The sequence below is a fragment of the Bidens hawaiensis genome, unplaced genomic scaffold (assembly GCF_021521415.1).
Source record: "Bidens hawaiensis isolate Kalapana, Puna unplaced genomic scaffold, B.hawaiensis_p1.1 tig00004282_1, whole genome shotgun sequence".
Classification (NCBI taxonomy): domain Eukaryota; kingdom Viridiplantae; phylum Streptophyta; class Magnoliopsida; order Asterales; family Asteraceae; genus Bidens; species Bidens hawaiensis.
In genome coordinates, this window is record NW_027491257.1 from 83570 (window position 1) to 111202 (window position 27633).

At 36.3% G+C, this 27633-nt stretch overlaps 1 protein-coding gene and 1 pseudogene across 1 annotated transcript; one reads left to right on the forward strand and one right to left on the reverse strand.

The window, feature by feature from the left end:
* The first annotated feature begins 381 nt into the window (after positions 1–381).
* Positions 382–10970, forward strand: LOC143625974 (protein PLANT CADMIUM RESISTANCE 3-like). Its single transcript, XM_077096183.1, has 4 exons — positions 382–809; positions 897–968; positions 1053–1265; positions 10691–10970. The coding sequence occupies exons 1-4, from the start codon at positions 599–601 to the stop codon at positions 10777–10779; spliced, it is 585 nt and encodes a 194-aa protein (XP_076952298.1). The 5' UTR covers positions 382–598; the 3' UTR covers positions 10780–10970.
* Positions 10971–22759: 11789 nt separating this feature from the next.
* On the reverse strand, positions 22760–27064 carry LOC143626093 (putative disease resistance RPP13-like protein 1; annotated as a pseudogene).
* Positions 27065–27633: the final 569 nt, after the last annotated feature.

The window sequence follows — 27633 nt, forward strand, 5'->3', positions numbered from 1 at the left end:
TTGTAACCACTTACCTCTATATTTTTAATAGTACACAATCAACGAGCCAAGAACCGTCCAAAACCATTGTTAAAAACGGCCAACAGCTACCAGCTTCCAGTCATTTATACATTTTATTAAAAGCTCCAGCTACTCTGTTAAATATATCAAAAGGCTACAGCTACCAGCTTCCAGCCACCAACTTACAACCATCAGCTAGTTCCAACTAGCCCTTGATAAACATTGATTTAAGAGGAATGACAACTAATTAACTCCCTCAACTTTATAACCAAGTTAAAGCATTCCAAAACTTCATTTTGATACATATTCAGTTCCTTCAATGGCCCTTGTCAACCTTGCCTTTTGTATAAAATCTTTAATTTTCAACCACCAAATATCTTTTATTAGATGTAGAAAGATCATCCTATTAACATGCAACAATTTTAGCTTGCATGCAAATCCTTCCACAAACATTGTGAACAAACAGCGGATAAAATCATTGAACCCTAGAATCCCAATCGTATAAATACGTTATACGCACCAACATTGAACCGATTCGCATGCTAAACTCGATTATCCATCGTATAGTTACCATTCTATCTGGATAATTGAGTTTAAAATGAACTCCTCACTCCCAAACGACGATGACAAGGACAAGGCTCCTCAACCTACAAATGGTCCCCAAGTAGCGCCAACCGCAGAATCTTCGTCTGATTCTGATTCTGATTCCGGGAAAGGTGGGACCGGTCGAGTTGGGGTCCCACCACAACAAGCCGGGGTTCCTACCTGGGCAACTGGTCTTTTTGAATGTTTTGACGACATTCCAACCCGTAAGCTATATCATATTATATTATATCATATTAAATTCACTATTTATTTTATTAATCACCTAATTATATATTCTTTTGTTTTAACAGTTATTATAACCGCTTTCGCTCCATGTATTACTTTCGGGCAAATTGCAGAAATGGTGGACAGGGGACAAAATAGTAACCTAGTGTTAATTTACTATACCGCGATTAGATTATTCATCGATCGATTAAATGCTTATAAAATCTAAATTTATGTAACAGGTTGCGGTTTATACGCTTTGCTTCATGCTGGGATACTATACTTCACAGGGTGTGGGTGTTTGTTATCAGCATACTATAGGATTAAAATGAGCCATTTATATAAGTTGCCCGATGACCCACTCATTAATATTCTTGTTCATTTGATTTGTGAACCATGTGCCTTGTGTCAAGAGCATCGTGAGCTTCAAGCTCGTGGTTTCAACATGCGACTAGGTAATTAACATTTATACACGCATCTAGTTTTTCTTTAATGCATTGGATTCCCAAAATAGCCAAAAGATTTCAAAAATGTCCCTCTTTTTCGAGTTTTCAGATTCGTCCCTAACGTATCTCGTCGTCGGCGACGCGTTAGATTTCCTGACAATGTGTTGTGGCAGATCAATATCACGTAAGAGAAAGACACGTGGCTGGAATAAGCCAATATCTAGTCGCCGGCAGTGTGTTATGGCAGATCAATTTCACGTATCTTAGCGTCAGCGACCTGCTAACACAACATGTCTCCGGCGATGCATTACGTGTGCAAACACATGGTTGAATTAACATACCACTTCGCCGACGCTAGATGGGCTGGATAACATATCGTCATCGACTAGATGGGTTGAATAATATGTTGGGTTTCTATGGAATTTATAAACTTAGTTAACCATTTAACTAGTCATTAAAATGGCGGAAGCGTGATATTTACAAACTAAACATATGTATCCATGTGTTTATATATGTATATATTACAAGTTTATATAAGATGTGTTCATGAACAACCTAGTTTATTCATGTCATAAGATTACCAATAATCTATTTATTAGAAACCCGAAGCAAGGATCAAATGATACGGGAAAACTAAACTATCAAAACTATAAACACTTACATTCTTAACCTTTTAAGAGTGTAGTTGATGTTGAAGAAGATGATGATGTTGATGCTAGACTTTCAAAGGGAAAATCCTCAAACGGAATATACCCCGAGCCTCCAACACACACCGAGCTATGTTAGGGAGCTTGAACACGAATAACCGAGACCCGAGCCTCTTCTTTTGATCTTGGCCGAAAAACAAGAACAAAGAAAAGGAAAGAGTTGTGTCTATTTTGTTACTTGAAAGTATCTTGATATATATAAAATCTTCCAATCAAATCATATATATGGTGTTAGGTTTTAAGTCAAGTAACCAATACTCAACCTCTACCAAATCCATGACAAAACTTGACCAAAACATTTGGGGTGTGGGGCCCACCCAAAACCGGCCCCAAAATATATATATATATATATATATATTATTTATTTTATACTTTATAAAATATATAAACACCCCATCTTTCATAAACCATTTTATAAAAGAACACATAGTTAAATAATCATTCCAATAATAATTATTTGAATAAATAAATTAACCAATTAATTTATTTAACACTTTCAAGTAGGTATTCAGAAACCCGATTTTCTGAATGTATCGTATTCTGTATTTGTCTCATAGATCTTATCTTAACAAATACATTATTGGTGTGTGTCTAACTCGTTATTGGGTATGACCCGACTTGGATCAAACACAACTAGCCACATTAACCTAATTATGTGTCTCGGGCATACGGTATTCCAACAATCTCCCACTTGCACGTGACTCATAAGAAGTTAATGCTAATGGTGAATACCGCCTAACAACAGGTCACCTCCCATAGTGTGTTTGACTAAGTGCCATTCAATAACATCATCCCCTTCAAGTCCATACTTGATATGATATAGGTAAGTCTTATCATTACATCCCTTTGTTACTAGATGTCCTGTCAAATCGAAGAGACACAGAGTGATCATTCTCTCAATGATTTAACTTAACAGGCATTAGACATCTAAACTCTCAACACATAAGAGGAACAAATCCCATCTTGACTGCATACATCATCGTTGACATCTCATATGATATCTGAGCTCTTTCTTACACGTCATCGTGTTACCGAAATAACAAAGAAGAGAGTCAAGATATCAGACTTGATGAAAAACCAGATCCAATATGCATCTCAGGTCAAAGGACACAATGATACTCGCCTTTACTCAAGGATTACTTATGATCAGTTGCACTAACTCCATGCAGTGATCCTTGAGAGCGGATCATGTCCAATATTTGTATCCCACAAATATCTATGAACCTTGGTGGCAAACCTATGCCCTATATTCATCACATGAATATCAACCAATCCGGGTTCATAATAGTCTTAACTTCATACTTGTTCCCACAAGTATGATCGACTACGGACGTTTAGAACAACATAAGTCATTCATGGATTAAACATGCAAATATAGAACATAACTCATTGAATAATTAAAACATAATTAATTTTCATGAGATACCCATTACATTCGTTCTTATACAAACACTAAATACAGATTAAATCCACTCACTAGAATACCGAAGTCCTAATGCACAAACATGACCCTCATGCTTTGGCCTATCGAGGAGCTTCGTGAGTGGGTCCGCAATATTTTGATCGGTATGAACTTTATGAATACATATCTTTCTCTTTTCAACTTCATCCCTTATGTAGTTGAATCTGCGCTCAATGTGCCTCGTTTTCTGATGAGCACGAGGCTCCTTGATCTGTGCAATAGCACCCTCATTGTCACAGAATATCTCTAGGGGCTCCTGAATGGTAGAGATAATCCCTAGATCCATGATGAACTTTTTCATCCATGCAGCCTCTTGGGCTGCCATTGAAGCGGCGATGTACTCAGATTCTGTAGTGGATAACGCGACAACATCCTGCTTCGAACTCTTCCAAGAGACAGCGCCTCCATTCAAAATGAAGACATATCCCGACTGTGACCGAGAATCATCTCGGTCAGTTTGGAAACTCGCATCCACGTAACCCTTTACGACGAGTTCCTCATCACCAGACCCATATATTAAAAACATATCCTTAGTCCTTCTAAGGTATTTTAATATATTCTTGACAGCCATCCAATGACTGTCACCTGGGTTGTGCTGGTATCTACTCGTTATGCTTAAAGCATACGAGACGTCCGGTCTAGTGCACATCATTGCATACATAATAGATCCTATTTCCGAAGCATAAGGAACATGCTTCATCCTATCCTGCTCTTCCTTAGAGCTAGGACTTTGGGATGAGCTTAACACGGTTCCTCTAGGAATAGGTACCAAACCTTTCTTAGAGTTTTCCATCCTGAACCTTTTCAGGATTTTATCAATGTACGCACTTTGATTGAGTCCGATCAATTTCCTTTGTCTATCCCTATAGACCTTTATTCCCAAGATATATGTCGCTTCTCCAAGATCCTTAATTGAGAAACGACTACTTAACCACGCTTTAACGTTTTCCATACTTGGTATATCATTTCCAAATAAAAGTATATCATCGACATACAAAATAAGGAACATGATTATACTCCCACTAGCCCATTTATACACACACGCCTCATCACCGTTTTGGACGAAACCAAACGCTTTGATTTCTTCATTAAAACGATGATTCCACATCCGTGATGCTTGTTTCAACCCGTAGGTTGATTTCCTTAACTTACATACTTTATCAGGATTAGATGGATCGACAAAACCTTCAGGCTGAACCATATGGACATCTTCCTCAAGATATCCATTAAGAAAAGCGGTCTTGACATCCATTTGCCATATCTCATAATCAAAATGAGCTGCAATGGCAAATAATATCCTGATCGACTTAAGCATCGCGACCGGCGAGAAGGTTTCATCATAATCAATCCCTTGAGTTTGCGTGAAACCTTTTGCTACAAGTCGAGCTTTGTAAGTATCTAAATTTCCATGCATATCGGTCTTCTTCTTGAAGACCCACTTACATCCAACCATTTTGGAGTTAAGTGGACGATCAACCAATTCCCAAACTTGGTTATCGTGCATGGATTGCATCTCGGCGCTCATGGCTTCAAGCCACTTGTCACAATCAGGTTGTGACATAGCATCTTTGTAGGAGATTGGTTCATCCGAATCGACCAAGTAGCAATCATCCACAAGAAATCCATATTTCTTGGGAGGTCGACTAATCCTACTAGATCTGCGAGCAACGTGTGTATGATCAACCATTTGATCACCTTCAACATCCTCGTGTTGAAAACTAGTATCGACCAACTGTGTATCATCCAGTGATTCTTGAACCTCTTCAAGTTCCACTCTCTTTTCACTAGGTCCTTCCATAAGGAACTTAGTTTCTAAGAAGTATCCTTTGCGTGAAACAAACACCTTTTGTTCACTAGGATCATAGAATATATATCCTATATCATCCTTTGGGTATCCTATGAAGATACACCTGATGGATCGAGCCTCAAGCTTATTTGGGGTGTCACGTTTAACATAAACTATGCATCCCCATACCCTTAAATATGAAAAGGATGGAACCTTTCCATGCCACACTTCATAGGGTATTCGATCCACCTTTTTGGTCGGGGCCATATTCAAAATACGAGCCGCTGTAAGTAGCGCATATCCCCAAAATGATGGCGGTAGTGAGCTTCTTGCCATCATTGATCGAACCATGTCCAACAGTGTTCTATTCCTCCTCTCGGATACTCCGTTATGTTGAGGAGTTCCAGGAGGAGTGAACTGTGAAATAATTCCACAATCTCTAAGATGACATTGAAAAGCATCACTTAGGTATTCGCCTCCTCTATCGGAGCGGAGTACCTTGATTGTTCGGTCGAGCTGATTTTGTACTTCATTTTGAAATTCCTTGAACATTTCAAAGGCTTCATGTTTGTGTTTCATTAGATACACATACCCATATCGACTAAAATCGTTGGTAAAGGTAATGAAGTACCTTTCACTATTCCTACTAGTGGGCTTGAGAGGTCCGCATACATCCGTATGTATGATACCTAACAAGTCCTTAGCCCTTTCATTTGTACCTTTAAAAGGTTCTTTGGTCATCTTGCCTTGAATACAAGATTCACACTCATCAAACGAACCTAACTCATTTGTTTTCAAAAGACCATTCTTTTGGAGAGTATTTACACGATTCTTGTTTATGTGTCCAAGACGACAATGCCAAATGTAGGAATCACTCAAATCCTTTTTGAGTCTTTTAGTGGAAGTTTGATATAATGAGCTATTTGAGGTATTGTCATGAACCAATTCATAAATACCATTGTTTGGTACAGCTTTAAAATAAAAGATACCATTAGATGATACATGCATTTCTGATTTTACAAATTTAAAGTCAAAGTTACATTGTCTAAGAAGGTGCACAAAAATAATGTTCCTAGTCAAACTAGGAGCATACAAAACATTTCTCAAAACAACTTCCAAACCACTTGGAAGTGATAAAGTGAAGTCTCCTCTAGCGACCACGTGCACCCTTGCACCGTTGCCCGTGAAAAGACTCACTTCGCCCTTCTTTAAGTCTTCATTCCTTTTGAACCCCTGCAACCAATTGCAAATATGAGTTCCACATCCGGTATCCAATACCCATGTGTTAGAAGAAATAAGATTTAGCTCAATATTAATCATAAAGACATTACCCGAGGCATGCCCCGCATTCCTCTTGTCTCTTAGCTCCTTTAGGTAGACCGGGCAATTGCGTTTCCAATGTCCGGTCTCCCCACAACCAAAACAAGGATCATCCTTATGACCCCTCGGTTCCACAACCTTTTGTTTCTTTGCCACAACCGGTGATTTGCCCTTACCCTTAAGATGCACAGGAGGACCCTTTCTTTTTGCTACCTTAGCCTTAGGATTAGGTTGAGATCGATTCTTGGATTTACCTTCATTGATCGCAAACATGGGTAAAACCCTTTTACCCATGCTCGCCTCGGCTGTTTTAAGCATTAAGTGAAGTTCTCCAATGTTTTTGTCCCACCCATTCATGTTATAATTTAACACAAAAGTGTCGAACCTTTTCGACAGGGAGTTAAGGATCAAATCCGTTGCTAACTCTTTTGAGATGGGACAATTGAGCTTGGCGAGGCGATCAATGTAACTTTTCATCTTAAGTACATAAGTTGAAACTGGTTGATTATCATCCATTCTACATGCATGCAAGGCTCGAACCGTTTCGAACCTTTCAACTCTTGATTGCTTAAGGAACATTTCCTTAAGTTGAGTAATCATGTCGTACGTATTATGGTTTTCGAAATCCTTTTGGATTTCGGGAACCATAGTCGCCAACATGAGGCATGACACTTGAATGGAATCTTCCGTGTGTTGGACCCAATTCATATATTCGACCTCACTTCCCTCTTCCGGTTCGTTGGGGATAGGTGTTTCCAAAACATGATATAATTTTTCTTGTTTTAGAACAATCCTTAAATTTCGGAACCAATCCGAAAAGTTATTGTGGTTAAGACGGTCTTTAGCGAGAATAGATCGGAGAGATACATTTTGGACGTTAGGGATTATGTTGTCGTCGACGTGTGCGGCCATCTGCAGAATTTTAATTAAGTTCATTTTAGTGTTTTACCTTTTTAATTATTAATACCCTTTTATATATACCAAATATAATTAATAATTAAAATCTAGAATCCAACGATAAACCCGACTCCGGTTAGGTGACCTTTTTCCCATTGTCGGTTTATCAAGGTAGTTATTCATAACAATTGCAAACCCTTTTGCAACTTCTAGAGTTTATAGGACCGGTTCGAAATCATATTTCGTGTCGGCATGTTTATCCCATCAACACCTATTAGACCCCATGCTTGGGTGACCCTCTTCACATGGTTCTAATTTAAGTCGTCCTACTTGTATCAACTTGTAATATCAACATACAAACGGTTAGGTGACCTTTTTCCCATTTATATGCCAATATTACCTCAACATATTAATTTACTCTACGCGGTTAGGTGACCTTTTTCCCACTAAGAGCTTACTAATATATTAAGCGTTATACAAAAGGATGGTGTTTAACTTGTTATCCTTAATTTTAAAAGGGATTTTTTAGTTTTAATAATTCTAGTTGTAAAACTTTAAATCATGTTCTAACATGCATTTAGTAACATGATTATTTTGAAACCATTTTCAAAATTCTAATTTATAATAAAACCATTTTATTATGGGCGTGAGACGGCTAGTTAATAAATCCATTTTATTAAACTACGTGTCACGTAATTACCGATAATTATTAGAACCCGTTTTATGCTTTGTTAATTAATTCTATGTGACGAAGTTGATATCCTAATATCTAGCAACCACATAATCAAACAATCATTAACAAGCATACACAATTATACTAGACACGAGCCACTAAGTTAGACCACACTTGTTAGCCGAAACAAGTGTGTGTCTTAGGTCCGATCCTAAGGGACACATGACACATGGATGTTGTAGCTCCCACTCGATCCCGCATCCAAATGCTTCGAGCATCTTCTTCAACCCCGTTGTGATCCATTGGGCTTGAACTTGGGCCTTAGCTTCCATAAGCTTCCATTTGGGCTCAACAGGTGGGCTTAGGTCCTTTTGGGCTTGAATCCCCTTAATGGGCTTGTGAGACCCATTATCACCATACCCGGCCCAATAAGGCCCAAACTTCCAATTTTGCAATCTTCTTTAAATTTACAAAACAAATGTCCTAATACATTTTTTTCTATAAAATAAAGATATTACAAATAATCTATTTATTACATACCCATATGAATAAATAATTACAAAACTGCCCCTAATTAATTATTACAAACCGAAACTTTGAATAATTAATTACAATCACAACAAACATCCATTTGGTCTACGGCTCGGTCTAGTTTTAACAAACATAACCCGTTATGTCTTAGGAACCCGTTCCAAAACCCCTTGACCTTATCGGGCCTAGCCCAACCCATTTGGGCTTGACCCAATAACTAGATTATGGGCTTCGGCCCACATGTCCAAAACACATGGGCTTCGGCCCAATGAAAGGTTTTATGGGCTTCGGCCCATTCATCCAAAATGGGCTTCGGCCCATTTCACTCGGTTTTATATATATATTTTTTTTAACAAAACCAAAAAATATAACAAGATTAAATACAAAAAAATCATGCATGTTTATTTTTGTATAAAATCTTTCAAGGGGAAAATATAAAACCGAAAACCCGAAGCTTAGTTTTCCGTATCCCGGCTCTTGATGCCATTTGTTGGGTTTCTATGGAATTTATAAACTTAGTTAACCATTTAACTAGTCATTAAAATGGCGGAAGCGTGATATTTACAAACTAAACATATGTATCCATGTGTTTATATATGTATATATTACAAGTTTATATAAGATGTGTTCATGAACAACCTAGTTTATTCATGTCATAAGATTACCAATAATCAATTTATTAGAAACCCGAAGCAAGGATCAAATGATACGGGAAAACTAAACTATCAAAACTATAAACACTTACATTCTTAACCTTTTAAGAGTGTAGTTGATGTTGAAGAAGATGATGATGTTGATGCTAGACTTTCAAAGGGAAAATCCTCAAACGGAATATACCCCGAGCCTCCAACACACACCGAGCTATGTTAGGGAGCTTGAACACGAATAACCGAGACCCGAGCCTCTTCTTTTGATCTTGGCCGAAAAACAAGAACAAAGAAAAGGAAAGAGTTGTGTCTATTTTGTTACTTGAAAGTATCTTGATATATATAAAATCTTCCAATCAAATCATATATATGGTGTTAGGTTTTAAGTCAAGTAACCAATACTCAACCTCTACCAAATCCATGACAAAACTTGACCAAAACATTTGGGGTGTGGGGCCCACCCAAAACCGGCCCCAAAATATATATATATATTTTATTTATTTTATACTTTATAAAATATATAAACACCCCATCTTTCATAAATCATTTTATAAAAGAACACATAGTTAAATAATCATTCCAATAATAATTATTTGAATAAATAAATTAACCAATTAATTTATTTAACACTTTCAAGTAGGTATTCAGAAACCCGATTTTCTGAATGTATCGTGTTCTGTATTTGTCTCATAGATCTTATCTTAACAAATACATTATTGGTGTGTGTCTAACTCGTTATTGGGTATGACCCGACTTGGATCAAACACAACTAGCCACATTAACCTAATTATGTGTCTCGGGCATACGGTATTCCAACATAATACATCGCCGACAACTACTTCCGACCATGTGCCTTTTTCCTATTGGCTTACTAAAAACTCGAAAAGAGGTGGGGGAGGGGGGGGGGCATTTTAAAATCTCTCGATGAATGGACTATTTTGTGAATTTCCAATAATAATAAAGTTGGGTTAGTAATCAAGTAAACAGAAAGGGTTACTAATAAAGTAAATAAAAGTTTTTTTTAACATCGAGTACAATTCTTGACATATTTAATGGTAAATGACAACCACTGAAAAATGGCATAATCGTAAAGTATGAAAAATGGAATTTACTCTAATAAAATGTAGTTTAAAAAACGCCAAGAAATCCAAAAAATTAAAAAAATTGTGTTTGTAATCAGGGCGGATCTAGGGGGTTGAGGAGGTGTTTGGGTTGCCCCTCAACTTTATAGTAAAACGCAAAATCAACCCAAAATTTTTCTCTCTCCATTTTTATGTATTCGGATAACCTTAAATAAATATTCAGATGCCCCCCTTATATTCAAACGAAATTTTTCGATAACCCTGCATTTTTCTTCTAATGTTTCTTCTAGCTCTGTCATTGATTTTAATTATCATGTTGGTTTGATAAGGTGTTGGGTGGCGCAACCAGTCTCCAGAGCTTCAACAAAGTGGTGGATTCATGGTGGCACCTAAGGTTCCTGAGGGTATGTCACGTTGAAATGAAGAAAATATATATAAATACTTTGGGATGTTGAGGAATTAATCATGCTTGGTTTTTTAACATAGTTAATGGTTACATCATAGTAAAATTGTAGTGAGGTTAAGTTATGAAACTTAGCTAGGGAATCTATAGGGCTGTCATGTTCTTGTAAGTCTTTGGTTGTGAAATACATTAGACAGTTTGAAGTTCATTTGTAGCAATGTTAATGTTTATTAGCATGTCTAATCAGTTTATATTGCTAAATGTTAATTTTCCTTCTTTGAGCATCTCATTGCTAGAAAGTGGATGGACATGCCGGGCGAAAAAAGATCTACTTTACGACCGGCCGATATTCTTGTTTTTGGGTGGGTAGGGGGTAAACACACTTGTGTGAACCTCACAGGAGTGTCCCCTTTTGTTGGTCTTAGGGAAAATGGTTTTGTAGCAGGCCAGGCAGCATTGAAGGCGGCATCGGGCAAGGTTGTTAAACACGAGAAAGCTTGTTTGGAGAATCAACACATGTTTATCCCCTTCGCCTTTTACACATTTGGTTTCTTAGCTCTGGATACTGTGGACCTTCTGAACAGAGTTCAGAAAGTTGAGCATAGTAATTTATCGGCCCATAAGAGCCAAAACTTTGTTTTTAGTAGAATTGGATTTGCTATCCAAAAGGGGGTTGCGGTGCAGCTTGTTGCCCGCTTACCTGCCACTTCATTGTAAATCGTTTGGTTGTTTTTTAATGGTTATTTCATATGTTTCTGTTAAAAAAAATGACAACACCATTGGACGAGGCGTCTAAAAGGCCAGGGGCGTTTGGTTGTTTGTCCAGAAACACGAATCCAAACTGGGTGCGGCCGAGAGTGGTATTTCCTCTCTCACAAAGCCAACATTTATAATCTACATAAAGCAGTTCTCTGTATTTGGCAGTTTGTAGTTTGCTTTTCCTTCTACTTTCAGGCTCCTTGTGACTTGCAAACTGTCCCATTTTTCTTCGTTTATAATATTTGGCACTTAAAAAAAATGTAGAAGCCGGACATAAAAAGACTGTTTTAACCTTTATTATCTTTATTATAGTTAAATTAAAAATAACCATTCATCCGTAACTAGACGAGAACACCATCACAGTAACAATTGAAACTTGTGTAGTGGCTTCCTAGACACACCTTAAAAGTTACCATTTAATCTACAAATATAATTACATAACTAGTGAACCATGAATACATGATTTAGTGTTTGAATAATTGATTAGAGAAACAATTTTTTTATTAGAGAGAGAGATGCACCTTAACAAATATTTTGTATAATGTCCCTCGCCTCGTCTCCTTTATCCTCCTCGCTTGGCCCCCAAATCATCTCATCATCGGACGTTTCTGGTACTTCACCACTTTTGATAGCATTAGCGGTGTACTTGGCACTTTGGTTTGGTTTGCCATAATCGTTGGGGTTTACAAATATCACAACAAAAGGGATGAAACCGCCCACCAGAACGTAAATGCCCACAAGTATACATGCAAAGAGCCAAAAGTCACCGCCATCAAATTCAGTAGAGCTAATTTGTTGGGAGAAGGTGAATTCGCTGAGGTCTTCACAGATCGGTTAGTTTCTGGACTAACAATTGTTGTGAAGAAGATAAAAGGGAATGGTCACGAGTACACCATTTGATGAAGCAATTATGATGAAGCACTGTTTTGTTAATGTTTCAGGCTCCACCCTGAATACTGCTTCATCAGCTAGTGTAATCGTCTACATTCTCGTCATCACAGCAAGTGTTAGTCCAAAAATTAACCGGCCCACGAAGAACTTAGCAAAGCCACATTCTCCCAACAAATTAACTATGCTAAATTTGTTGGTGGCGGCTTTCAGCGCCTTGTATGCATACTTGTGAGCATTTATGTTCTAGTAACCGGTTTCATCCCCTTTGTTGTGATATTTGTAAACCACGAAGATCATGGAAAAACAAACAAATGAGCCAAGAGCACCGTCAATGCAATCAAAGGCGGTGAAGTAATGGAAACATTCGATGATGAGATAATTTGGGGGCCAAGTGTGGAAAATAAAGGAGTCTAGGAAAGGCATTCTTTATCTGCAAGACGAAATGACTTGGCACGGTGGGGAAAGATGGGATCGGGATACAGGGGCGAACTTACATTGAAGTTTGGGGGTGTACGGAAATCCCCCGAGTTTCGAAATTATAGTGTAATTGTGTATATAAAATCTGGAGTACACCACTTATAAAATTGGAGTGCACCACCTTACTAGGAGTTGGTGGAGTGGTTAAGATGCTTTTTATTAACATAGATGTCTCATGTTCGATTCTGCTACCGTACGTTTTGCTTGTTTGTTTTTTTAAATTTATTTTACTTTTTTTTAACATGGTCTAAGCTTTGTTTTAATATTTTTAGGGTTTCAAACACATCCCATAGCAGTCGCCTCCTCTCCTCCATTCCACGGTTTGTTCACATCAATACTTGGTTTATAATCTTTATGTGAGGGTATGAATGTGTTGCTTTGGATAATATTGAAGGAACAAACTAGAATTAATGGAATTGATAAGAAGCTTTCTTTCACTTCTATAAAAATTGTTTCAAATGCTATTGGTTAGCTTCTGATTATTAAGTGATTACTATTATATATAGTTTGAGAATCATATCATCCATGTTTGAGATAAAACTACAAAGCAATGTAAAAGAAAGTAAATTAAACGATACTTTTAAAGTTTTTTCTTTATTTGTTTTACTTATTGATTTTCTCTTAGTCTAGGCCTTATTTAATTTTTTAGTTTATTATTATTTTTTTTTTTACTTTTCATTGTTAGTTTGATGCTTTTTATATATCAAAACTGAAGTCGACATGCACGTATTTGTGTTTCTTAGTTTCTTGCAAGTTAGTGACACACTAACATTTTATACTTATGCAGTTAAACTTACACTAATATTCTCACACTATTTGAAAGAATATTAAAAGAATGATTCGAGTTTATTTTTTCTTTGTCTTTTTATTGCAGTTTGCAGATAAGAAAAGGTAGAAGTCGCAAAGCAGGCATTTATCATATCATTTTTATGATACTTTGTTACTTGATTTTTGATAATTCCATCTTATCTCATGCAAACTTTTAGCATTTTGTAGTGTTTTCTACATGACATGGCAACAAACACAACTAGATTTTCTCAAGAACACTAATGGTCTTTCAAACTGTTTTTCAGTTGTGAAGCACGACTTGACTCAATTTGTAAATATGTTTTATGTAACTGTTTTTATTATTTGCACAATTTGACCCATACTAGGATTAGACTAAGAAAAAGGTGATGAATTAGTTGTTGAGAAACTAATAATAATGTCACGAAAAGGCCCTGATTTTAGAGTTAGCTTTAGTATAGATGCACAAATATATAATGAATTTTCAGCATAAAGAAATAGCATGTGATGAACTTTACCTGAATCGTCAAACCGACCCAAATATTTTTATATTCGACTATATAAAATTAGAGCATCTAAAAACTGTGCACACTCGGAAAAAATTCCTGGATCCGTGACTGTCGGGATAGGAGGATTTTGTGAGGTTGAACGTGTAGTTTCGGGATGTTGGCTTGATCAGCCAGATGAGGAGAAATGAGAAGAAAGATGAAGAAATCCAATTCAAGTATAAATTATATATATTCGTTCTTCGCCTTTTTGTAGACGAAGGTATACTTAATGCTACTCAAGTAGTAGTTATGCATTTAATTGTGGCCAACTAAATATTGAAATAACATATTTTTTTATGATAAGTTATCCGTGTTAATGTTAGTTATACTAATGTTGGAAATCGATTAATAAGCATTTAATACAAACAAAAATATATTAGGAAAAAAAGTTAAGAAATCCAAAGAATTCAAACTGTATAAATTTTTCATTCATTCATTCATTTTCTTATGTAGACCAAAAATACTAAATGCAACACAAGTATTAATTATACTTGCAGTGGTGGCAACTAAATACTGAAATAACAAATTTGCAATTAACAGCAGAACCTGATTAGTGATTAGAAAGAAAAAGTAATGTTATGTAAGCGTAAAAGATATATACGCTGAGCATGTACAGTACTGAATATCAGAAACAAAGAACAATATATATACAAATTAACATACGTGGGCGTATATGTCATACGGCGTGTAAGTTACACGCCTATAACATATGCGGCGTATATGTTCAGCGTATATATCTTATATGCTTACATGTTAAGCCACAATTTTGTTATAGTTGTACTAATGTTAGAAATCATATAATATAGACTTGCTCCCATTTTTATGTTTTTATTCATATCTAACCATTATCGTTTTGACCGTTTGCTCGATTTGGTAAAAAATTAGGGTTCTAGTTAGCCGATAACTAGTTCATAAATTCTCTCTTGTTTCCGAATCCTTTTCATTCATTTTTCTTTCTATAAATTCGTAATTCACTCGAGAATAAAAAAAGCCCTAATTCAGTATTGTAAATTCTCTTCCAATTTTATATCTATGAGTTCATATTAATCTTTGATGTTATTGATTAATTTCTGCTGAGATCTTTAACACTAAGTTCGACATTCCAGACATTTAAAGAGAATATACATCAGAACACTTTGCACAATTTCATGCCATACATTTAAATTTTCATTGTATTCGTTTGCAAAGCGACAGTATTCCCAAGACATTTAAAAGGCATGCAAAGTCTCCCAAAACATGTATGCATTGTAAAAAACTAGAAAGGACATCTTCGAACTTCATATTTAATTAGTAATGCAATTCAATGTTTATTTGTGCATGCTACCGGATATTAAGGGGTGTTTGGGATTGCTAATTTAGCAAACTTAAACCTTTTTAAAAAATTAAAAAAGTGTTTGAATTTTTTTTATTGTGTGAAGTGATAAGTTGATAAGTTATGTTATAAGAGGTAAAAATAAGGATTAAAACACCCCTACATATAAGTTGTTAGCTGGATAAGAGTTTGGGCTGCTGAGTTCGTTGGGCTGCTGATTTAAAGCTTACTGGGCTGATGGGCTTGAATTTAAAAACTTGGACATGAAGGCTGAAGCTGGTTACAACTTACAAATATGTTTGCAATTCGAGCCCGAGTCGAGCTAGGGTGGTTTCAAGCTCGGGCTCGAAATTAAACGTGGTAACTTAGCTAGGCTCTAGCTCAATTTTGAAGTTAAACGAGCTTAAGATCGAGCCAACGAACCGAGCCATGACTCAAGCCGAGCCTGAGTCGATTTGGCTCGGTTACAAAAATGATCCAAATCAGGATGTTTCAAATCAACTTTTTATAGTTAGTTTTATTCGAGTTTTTATCGAGCGAGCCACGAGCCCAAGTTTCGAGCCTCGAGCTTTTTGAACAGCCCTAGACTTACAATGCAAATGAGTTGAAGACTCATGCGTGGTTTATAAAAGAGACCATTAATCACTTTATTTTTAACACACTCGTTTTTCTTTTCTCTCAAGTTTGTTAGAGAAGTGGTTACGATATCTAGGGTTTTGATTCACGTTCATCTTGTTTAGAGTTCTTACCTGTTAAATTGAGTGTTCCTTGATTTAGATCATTGAATTTGATTATCTGATTGTGATTTTAGAGGTTCGTATTTGAGATTTTGAGTTCTTCGTTGTGGTGTAATTTTCAAATCAATTTATTCAATATGATTTGGGTGTTATTTTGGACTCTGATTATCATTTTGACAATTATAAATTCTAACAAGTTGGCATCAGACCAAAAAACCATTAAATACAATATCATGATCGGCCCGAAGGGAGGTCGAGGGCGACAGATCCAGACTCATTCTTAAGAGAGCCCATAATTGTTGAAAACATATATATAATATAGTTTTAAAACATAAGTCTGCAAGATGACTTTGTGCAATGGAAAGAGTGGTATATGTGGAATTAAAGGTTATGGATTCAACTCCCACAATTCTCATTGATAGTGTTTTAATTTTTATAGAAAAAACTTTCTTTGTATTTTATACGAGCTATTTTAGAAACTCTTATGAATTTTTTTTTTGCTCTAATCTGTATGTGTATTATTGTTAAATAATTTATCACAAAAAAAAAGGGTTCAGATGCTCTTTTTTATGTTTATCTCGAGCCACAAAATTTTAAGGAATTCTCAGAGACAGCCTTAATCGTGATACTTGAAATAAGATCAAGTTTCATGAATAGGGGCTGACGTGGTTATGTCGCAGATCAACATATATGTTCATGTTCCTTAGGCCGATGATCAGCTGTCCAGTTTTTTTAGCTGGCATGGTCATGTGATGACCCGATCACTAATCGATACGGTTGTGTCCTCGAGATTTTCACTAGTTACAAGCTTTCCAACTGACACGGTCATGTTGTTGCCCCGTCACTGGTCACATGTTAGTGTCATCGGATTTCACCGGTTATAGGTTTCTCTTCAAGGTTTTTGCCACTAGCACCCTTGTTGACACACTTGTTTCGCGGCCACGCAACTACTCGACATGGTCATGTCAAAAAAAAGAGCCCTAGTGCCGGTATTGAGTACTACTCGACTCAGGAATGAGATCCGATTGTTCCATGCCTTTGTACAATGTTGTTTGTTGGGAGAAATATGTGTGAAATGTCTCTATAGGCGAGAACAGCCCGCACCAACACACCCCTTTCCTGATATTTCAAGAATGGGGTGGTGCTCCCCATTCTGCCTCCTCGGCCCGTACGTAGTCACATCCAACACTCTGAACACAATTACTGGATGCATGCACATGAATATATATATATATATATATATATATATATATATATATATATATATATATATATATATATATAGTTAGAATAAAAACCCATTTTAGTTGTGAAAACTTTAGAAACTCATTCTCAATAATATGTTTTAATTAAAGATTAAATCTTGTGGTCCACAATTAAAGTTAATAAAAAATGTTAAAGTTTATTTACATTTTCTCTCTCCTGAAAACATATATAAAAATTACAAAAAACGTAAAAAAAATAGCAAAATATTTTTTTTATGTTTTGTATTAAATGTAACAACATACATTACATGTAACAAAAAAAAACGATGTTACATAGGGTTTTCACAGATTTTCTCAACTCACGAGGATTTTCAAACTATACTTCTCTTATATATATATATAAATATATATATATATATATATATATATATAGTTTTAGGATGAAATACAAATTATTTTTAATATAAAAACAATGAGAACCAATTTGCTGTTATTATTAGGTTTGTTTTTATAAGTGTTTGCTATTATTTTTAGTTCGTATTTGCTGATTTCTGATTATGAGATGTTCTAGGTATTTGTTGATTTACATTTTGTTGTTATTATTATGTTTTTTTATACTATTATAAGTATTTGCTGCTATTATTTTGTTGCTAATTTTGATTCTTTTGTTATCAACATAGAATTTGTTGACGGAGATCATTACGGATTTTATAACTTCATGTTTTCATAAATTATCGTAATATTTATTTAAAAATATGTTAAAATTTTTCACTTTTTATTTGTAACATCCCGAAATTTCAAGATAATATTAATTATATTACTTAATAATAGAGGGAAAGTTTACTCGGGTTATCAGGAAATAAATAAAAGAATAGGAGTTGGTATGGGTCGGGCTAGTGTCGGGTAATGGACGTTGTTTATGGATTTGGATTAATTGAGATGGGTTAAATGAGAATGGGATTCCAGGGATATAAATATCCCCTAAACCCAAAATATCTTTCATTTACATCTATTTCTTCACACACTCAAAACACACATTCTAACCGATCAAGATTCGAAGCCGAGACCCGAGATTTTGTTGATAGATCTGAGTTGGTAAGGTAAGAACAAATCCAACAAAGCTAATATTACTGAAAATGGTTAGGATTGGATGGGTTAACCGGACCCGAAACCCAAACTGCCCAAATCGGACCCCTAAAACGTCGATTTTAGGCCGATTTGATGGTTGGGATTTGTAGGCGCCGATCATACGATTCCGTGGGTACCAAAATCGAGTTATTTGGCTAAGAAACGAAGGATTTATGGGCAAACAGATCTGCAGCGCGATAACTTCGCCTGCAAGATTAACTTCGCCTGATGAACTTCGCCTTCAAGCGTAACTTCGCCTTCAAGCGTAACTTCGCCTAAGGATAACTTCGCCTACGGCCAAGTTCGCCTAAGGATAACTTCGCCTGAAGCCAAGTTCGCCTAAGGATAACTTCGCCTGAAGCCAAGTTCGCCCGAGGTTTAACTTCGCCTGAAGCCAAGTTCGCCTAAGGATAACTTCGCCTGAAGCCAAGTTCGCCTAAGGTTTAACTTCGCCTAAAGCCAAGTTCGCCTAAGGTTTAACTTCGCCTGAAGCCAAGTTCGCCCGAGGTTTAACTTCGCCTAAAGTGAAGTTCTTTTAGAAAATAAATTAAAAACCTAATGGAAAATGTGTTAAGACAGTTAATGGAAATAAAATTTTTCCAAGCTGACCTGGCAGCTCGACCCCAGCCAGGGGCTCTGCCCCTTGGACCCTGCTAGGGGCTACCGCCCCTAGACCCCGCTGCCAGGGGCGCTGCCCCCGGACCCCCGTTCGTTGTGGGTCATATAAAGATAGAAATACATTATGAGAGGTGATAGTTAATTGATACGTGTAACTTGTTCAGTCAGCCGAGCTCAGTTAAAGAAGGGATTTACAGCTATCAGAAAAAGAAGCAGAGTTCAGGTGAGTTTCTAGCCCCATTTATGTGTTACGTTTTCGGGGCTGTGTGCATACTCAATATGTTTGTTAATACACTTATCCTAAGAGATAAGTGTATGCCTTATGTGGATAATGTGAAATGTATGAATGATTGCTTGATGGTACGTGAACGATCTTCGGATATTGCACGTACTGTCAGGTTGTAACGCTATGTATAAGGTAAGTATGTTATGTATGTTTATGTATATGAACATGATAGAGATAACAGAAGAAAGAAATGATAACGTATGGTTGTATGGTTACGAAGAGGGTACCGAGCCCTAGTAATACTCGAGGAATGTAGGGCGTAATGCTCTTTATAACGTAAGATATGAAAGTAAGATAATACTAAGGAAAGTAAGAAAGTATGAACGAAAGGATATAAATTTTATGTGTATGCCTTATATGGATAATGTGAAATAGATGAATGATTGCTTGCCGGTACGTGAACGATCTTCGGATATTGCACGTATCGTCAAGGGAAGTGACTAGCTCCTTACATGGATATATATAGAGTTCCTTACATGGATAGTATAATGTTCCTTTTATGGAAAGTAAAATGTTCCTTTTATGGAAAGTATAATGTTCCTTTTATGGGAAGTATAGTGTTCCTTCTATGGAAAGTATAGGGTTCCTTCTATGGAAAGTATAGTGTTCCTTCAATGGAAAGTATAGGGTTCCTTCTATGGAAAGTATAGTGTTCCTTCAATGGATAGTAAAGTGTTCCTTCTATGGAAAGTATACAGAGTGTTCTTCCTATGGAAATTATATATAGTATGGTAATGGTAAGGTTCTTTTAATAGATATTACGTGATGATCCTCCCATGGATATTTATACGAGGTTAAGGTAGAAATGTGTGTCTTCGGATACGTTAAGAAATATATGAGAATAAAATTGTATGTTGCCTGATTAACTAGAACTCACTCAGCGTAGCTGACTTTTAGTATGCACGCAGGTGAGCTGATTATAGAGTTAGCATGAGGATGACACACGGCATGGATTGAACGGCTGGCATCTGAAGAAAGAAGTAAAGATGTTTTAAATATAAAGTTTTGTGTTATGGTATCAAAGAAAAGATTTAATGTTTTGTAACAAATGATTGATGTTTTATATTCCGCGAAAAGTTTTAATAAACTCTGATTTGAAGAACCGTGTTTATGAGTAAATCCGACGCTAAAGTAGGGTCACCGGGTTCGGGGCCTTACATTATTTATTTTTAAAAGCCATAAATACCAATGGATTCTGACAGGGTGACGATGAAACTATTGACAAAAGTAAATCCCAGGTAAGCTATCGCCGATGTATATGTCAATATATTGTCCGTCAGTGAGACAACGACATGACATCGGTGATGTGTGAGCGACATATATATCTTTGTTCGGTTGGTACGGTTTATGTGATAGATCTTTAGGTGATTATCCATAGGTGACCAGTTAGAATATTGATTATTGGTAGTTGACGTGCTAATGAAGTATTTAGCTACGATCCGTGTCCCAACAAATCTTCCCCAATGAATACGAGTGCCCATGGCTTTATCGCAAACCAATGAGGGTTTATATCCTTACAACTGCGAGGTAAGGTGGAAGTGTAGTATTTAAAAGCTTTTGCCATTTAAAAAATAATTTAAATAATAATATATTTTTCAAGAAGTTATATAATAAATAAATTTGGCCAGAACGTTACAAACAATCTAGCTTATGAATGAGGGTCGATTATTCAAAAACTTAAGATTAATGTCATATATAGTTTCTTTGATGTGATAATGAAGAAATAATAGTTATTTATTAATTATTCAAGTTGTAAAGCGACTCATTTGTTAAACATGAAGTCAACTTTCAACTTATTTTTCTCATCGATATCTTATGCTTGTGTTCTTTGGTTCAAACAAATGAGTCTCATTGGTTTACACTTCACTTTAACTGGTAATGTACACCTACATTCAAACAAGATCAACTATTAGTAAAACAGTGCATAACTCGATCCTAAAGATTTTACTTCCATTGATAGATGATTACTTCAACGTCACATATACACCCACAAAATATTATTTTGTGGTTTAAGTGAATTTTACACTGACTTACAGAGCTACTGAGGACATCTAGTACATATGAAAAGTGATGATGAAACATCTCTAATTTTCTATTTTTTTAAATTTATTTGTATTGACTGTTTGATTGATCGTAACTTTGGTATACCTTCATGAACTATGCACAAATAATGATCGACTTATCCTTGTGAGACCATCAATACTATGTTGGACGGCGTAACATTGTCAAAGATGAACATCCATTGTTGTACACGTAGTATTTGTTATGGACAAAGGCAGGGCCGTCTCCAAGGATTTAAATACATCGGCTGATTCAAAATGAAAAGGCCCGAAGTCATAGCGAGTAACGAAATATATAAGCTAAACTTTTTAAATAACGATTAACGTTATAACAAAAAACATAACAAAAATATACATATAGAAATGCAGAACTCTCTCCACTTCCATGTGTCTAGTTGCTCCAAATACAAGTTTGCTAAATCATGAATCAGTTTCGTATCATCGTCATTGTGATGATTACACGTGATTTTGTATTTCGCACTTTTGTTTTCGTTGTTCATCTTGAAACGAAGCAAGTTAGCAAAGATTTTAATCTGCCTATACACAATATCTTGTCCAAAACAAATTCTTTGCATGTCCTGCTGCTTCTATTTTCTACATCAAAACAGCACATCTTGTCAAAACCGTACTCGACAATATACATTTTATGATAATCTAGATACTTTGCTTTGGTCAAAAGAATAGCCTGAAGGTTGTGAGCGTATATGTATGACGTATAAGTATACTCACACAAAAGTATACTTGCATAATCAAAAGGCATAATACCTTCTAATCACTCCATTTAAAGAAGTTTAAAATAGTGTGTTTTTTTAATCATAGTTAAAACATTAGCTAGCAATAAGATTAAAAGAAAATTAAAAGAGTCCAACTCTCCAATCTGACCCGTTTCAACCCGACTAAAAACTCCAAACTATTTTTTTTAATTCGGACCTGTTTATCCAACCCACCCATTATTTGTAAACGCGAAAAAAGTGCGTATATGCTTACCAGAAGCCATCTTGTGCTTTCACAGTTTCATGAATCATGAATAAAACCTGTGTTATATCATTAATAGTACCAATAATCAAGACCAGGTTAATTGATTTACTATAGGATGGCCAAATATTGTTGGCGTAAAGGAACTTACACTTATACCGACACTTTGATAGTTATTCACTTATTATGTGCGAGTTTTCCTGTCACCTGTCCCCGTGGACGTGTGATTAATCCATCATCCAGAAGATACCTTAGATGTGATCATGGTTATAGATAGCTGCAAATTTTAGTTGTAATAAGTTATATACTAATATAAGTTTGTCCCACTAAATTGAAACCTCTGATAAAATCAAATATGTTGGTATAGTTTTCAAGTCGAACAAACGCAGTTCAAGAAACTACAAAATGGATAATGAAATTGGCTCAGAATACCAGTTGATCATCTTTGAGAAAATGTTCACATAAACCCTCAAAACACTTCATTTATGCATATAGAAATTAGAGGCTATTTAATAAACAAGTACCTGTAGTCTATTTTGATACATGGGATATGAGAGATGGTGGCCAATACTGGGAGCCTCTTCCATTACACATTCCTTCCAGATTTGGGCATCCAAGCATTTCCAACCTCAAAAGGGAAGGCAACAACAGTTTCGGTAGATGTTTCATCTTTGGGCACTCGTCAATGACGAGATGCTGAAGGGATGTGAGGTGTTCGAGTCCCATTGAAAGTGATTCCAGTTGATCAAAACCATATATCTCAAGATAAGTAAGAGACGGAGGAAAAATATGGGATAACTGACTAAAATCACTCACATCGGGATCCCTTAATAATGTTAGTTCAATAAGCGAAGTTGGAAAATTATGAGCACCCCACTCTGAGATAGGCTTTTTCAAACCCCCTAATGTAAGTGAAACCAATTTAAGAGGCCAAAGGCCGCTAGGAAAAGGAGGATCCATACTTGGACAATATGTGATGTCCAGATTATTTAACATGGGAAGATTTGATAGATTAGGAAATGACTCCAAATTTCTACAATGAATTATTGACAAAGCAGTGAGGTTCAATAGTTGAAGGTCGGGCAATGACTCGATACATGGACAAGCTATTATTCTCAGTTCAGTGAGGTAAATGAGTTTACTTAAATGAAAGACTGATTTCAGATTTTCACAGTTAGTTATGTATAAAACTGTGAGCTTCGATAGCGAAAGGTTAGGAAACGACTCAATAGATTGACAACTTATATGCAGCTCAGCGAGGTGAGTAAAGTTACTCAATCGAAAGACCGATTTGAGAACTGCCCAGTTAGAAGTACTTACTTTTTCAAGGTTCGGCATGCTTGCGATGTTTTCAATTAGTTTATCACAACCGTATATATTAAGTAACTTGAGCTTCTTCCCCCCTCCTGCGGTTGGGAAGGAGAGACATGTAAGTGATGTACAATAACTGATCGTCAAACTATCAATGCCAACGCTATTTGGACAATAACAACGCTCCATGCTATGACAATTTAAGATATCCAACATCAAAAGCGACGATAGGAGGCTGCTCCCAACGTTATCCTTCTCCTCTTTCTCTCCTAAACTCACTAGATTATTACAGCTATCTACGGTCAATTTATTTAAATTCAAAAGAACCTTACTCGCCTTTTCTTCTGATTCCCACAAGTATCTTATATCATGACAGTTCTTGATACTTACTTCTTCAACTGCCCCAAGGTACTTTATAACACCTCTCCATAATTCATCTGTAAACCCTGAAATAGAATATATTTTCAACTTGGTCACAGATGAAGCGGCCCGAGCCAGTCTTCTCAACACACCATCTCCACATTCACCAATTTCCAGAACCCGGAGTAAAAGTAGTGCATCAAGTGAGATGTCTACCAGATTGGGACATTTTTTAATATGAAACTCTTGAAGGCATGGAAACATTGCATCGAAGACCTGATTATTGGTCGACCATTCCTCCCACCGTGACATATTTATAAAACTTAGAATTTCAAGTGAAGGAAAGGCAACACCACTGGTTCCGGTTAACTCCGAACCTATGCATATAACCTCATCCAAGCCTTGTATAAATAACTTCTTAAGTGACGGTAGTTTCCCAAGTGAGGGTAGAGACGTACACTTTTTACAGCCAATTATCGACACATGAACCAAATTAAAAAAAGATGGATCCCCAACCCAATTTGGAAACTCTATCCCGCCATAAGACTTAAGTTGAATACTCTCCAACGTATTATTATGAGGTTTTAGCTCATAAAGAACCTCCTTTTCAAGTGAAACCCTTCGAGAATCATCAAACACATCAACCCAATTTAACTCTAATTCGGTAATCCTTTTTAGTGATAAGTTTGCCTCCCGTGCATGCATTGCGCTTGACACTCTGTGCAATCCCTCAATGGATAATTTCCCATGGAGATTCTTTAAACCTTTAAGCTCGGTTATTGCAAAGCCATCGTCTCCTCCAATGATGATCTTGGAGAGAGTTTGTAGGCTTTCCATCTCACCAATCCCTAAAGGCAGCTTCTCCAAAAGCCGAGTATCCCTTATGTCAAAATGTCTCAATTTTTTAAGCTTTGAGAAGCTTTTAGGCAACTTAGATAACCGACGACAGCTAAAAACAATTAGTGTCTGTAAATTATACAGATTGCAAATATTCTCAGGTAACTCTTCGATACTAGTCCCGGCTAAGTTAAGATACCGTAAATACTTGAAACTACCGATGAACTCTGGCACCTCAGTTATGTAAGCATAACTCAAAGAAAGAACCCTTAACAATGTTAACTTAAGAAGTAAGCCAACCAAAATTTTATTAGATAAGAAAAAGTCGTTCTGATTTTGAGCCACCCCGGCAGATACTGATAAAAATGTTCTCAAGCTTTTGGCTCGTTTAAATGCCTCAAGCTTATAGTAACCTACATATTTCTCGTGGGTAAAAGACATGGCGATGCTTTTCCAAATCTTCCTTCCTTGTCTCCGTATGATTCTCAAGCCTTAAGAAAAATTCTCCAGCAACAAAGGTGGCCAAGTCATTCATTAAGTCGTGCATCATAAACATCGATCTCTCATTAGGCGCATGCTGAAAAAATGACCTTGATAACAAAATTTCAAAGTATTCATGGCCCAGATGTTCTGGCGACTTGATTGCATTTGTTGGGTTCAAAAACCCTTCTGCCATCCATAATAATACCAACTCCTCCTTGTCAAACAAAAAGTCTTTTGGGAACAAGGAGCAGTATGCAAACAACTGCTTTAAATCGGTAGAAAGATCAAAATAGCTCAGCCTAAGAGCCGGAACAATCTTATCACTAATTTCTAAATTCCATACCTCACTATTTAACACTTCATCCCAATCTTCTACACTTGTTTTTGTCCTCAATAGTCTTCCGATTGCCTTCAAAGCCAAAGGCAAACCAGCACACTTTTTCACAATGTCTTCACCATATTGTTTAAACGATGCGTGTGAATCAAAGTTATCTACATCTAATGCGTGTAGAGCAAATAAAGACAATGCATCTTCATGAGACAAACTCTCAAGACGATCTAGATTATCAAAACCTAGCTTTATGAGCAACCGATTATTTCGGGCTGTCATGATAATCCTACTTCCAGAAGCACATGAACGAAATGGGCGCACTAGGCTTTCCCAATCGTCATCGTTTTCATGCCACACATCATCAACTACTAGTAGAAATCGTTTGCCCATAAATTGCTCCGTGAGAGCTATTTGAAGCTGATTTAAATCTTTATATTCCTTTTTTTCTCTAGTCACGGATTGAAGGATGGTATCACTTATTTTAAATATATCAAAATCATCTGAAACACAAACCCACGCCTTGGGTTTAGAGTGACCCTTCACCTTTGTATCGTTATACAAAAGTCTAGCTAGAGTGGTCTTACCAACCCCGCCCATACCAACTATGGGTACTACGCTAAAGTTTTCCTTAGATGACTGATCATCCCCCAACAACTTATTGAACAATTTCTCTTTCTCAACTTCTCTTCCAACAACATCGGGTTCTGGCAAAGAGGTTTCACTTCTTTTGCTAGTATCTTCCGGCTTTTCATCTTTCTTAATCAAGCCTAGATCCTTCTTTCGTTTTTCTAGATGCTCCAACTCTTTGTTAATACTATCTAACTTGTGACACAACCTATGACTTAGTGAGAAATTTGTGCAGCAAGTTGGGATGAGTTTTCTTACCTTGCTGGTGCTGGCTCCTGATTCTGGGGTTAGCTCGCGATGCATAGCTTCGGTGGCCACATCGTCAAGTACATCATCGATGTCGTAAGCCAGATGTTTGAGATCATTCAGCCATGATTCGACAGTTTTATTGGTTACTTCCTTCTGAGAGGCATCAATAAGTAGATCTTGGATACTGGACAATGTCCTCTTAAGTTCCTTCAGCTCGTTGTGAATTCCCTGAGAGCGAACATATCTCTTGAAGGCTTCATCAGCCAGCTTTTGAAAAACGACTTTAACAAGTTCAGTAGCAAGAGCTTCGGCAGACATTGTTTATAGTGATTACTATGTGTGTGTATGTGTATAGAAACTAAATTTGCAACCCTTCTTTATATGATTTCTGCAGTTGTTGTGTCAAAGTTTTCTTTCTTTTTTTAATATTATTGTGCATGTTCAATCTGGCTGGCATTTAATTTCATAATTTAATGTATGACAATACCAGAAAAAAAATGTTAATATCTTTTTGATAAGTAATTTAAGCATTTGAATATTTGATAGCACCCGATTTATGCTGATATTTAAAAAAAAAATTGCCTCGTTTTAACCCGATCCAAATTTGACCCCAACTCGTTGTGACTTGTATGTATGTATACATACATGTATTAATGTTGATGTTTAAGAAGAAAGATATATGCCTTTATGCCTAGCTAATGTCTTTAGGTTTAGAATGTAAGTGTTGGTGTATCTATATTTAGTTTTTTATACAAAAGTATACTTATATAAAATATAGTTTTTGTTATAGTAAATTAAATGAAATTAACAATAGTGTTTGTAGGTCAACTTAACCTGAAGAAGTCCATTTCGGCACACAAAAAAAAACTTGTTTGGACCCAATCCAGTA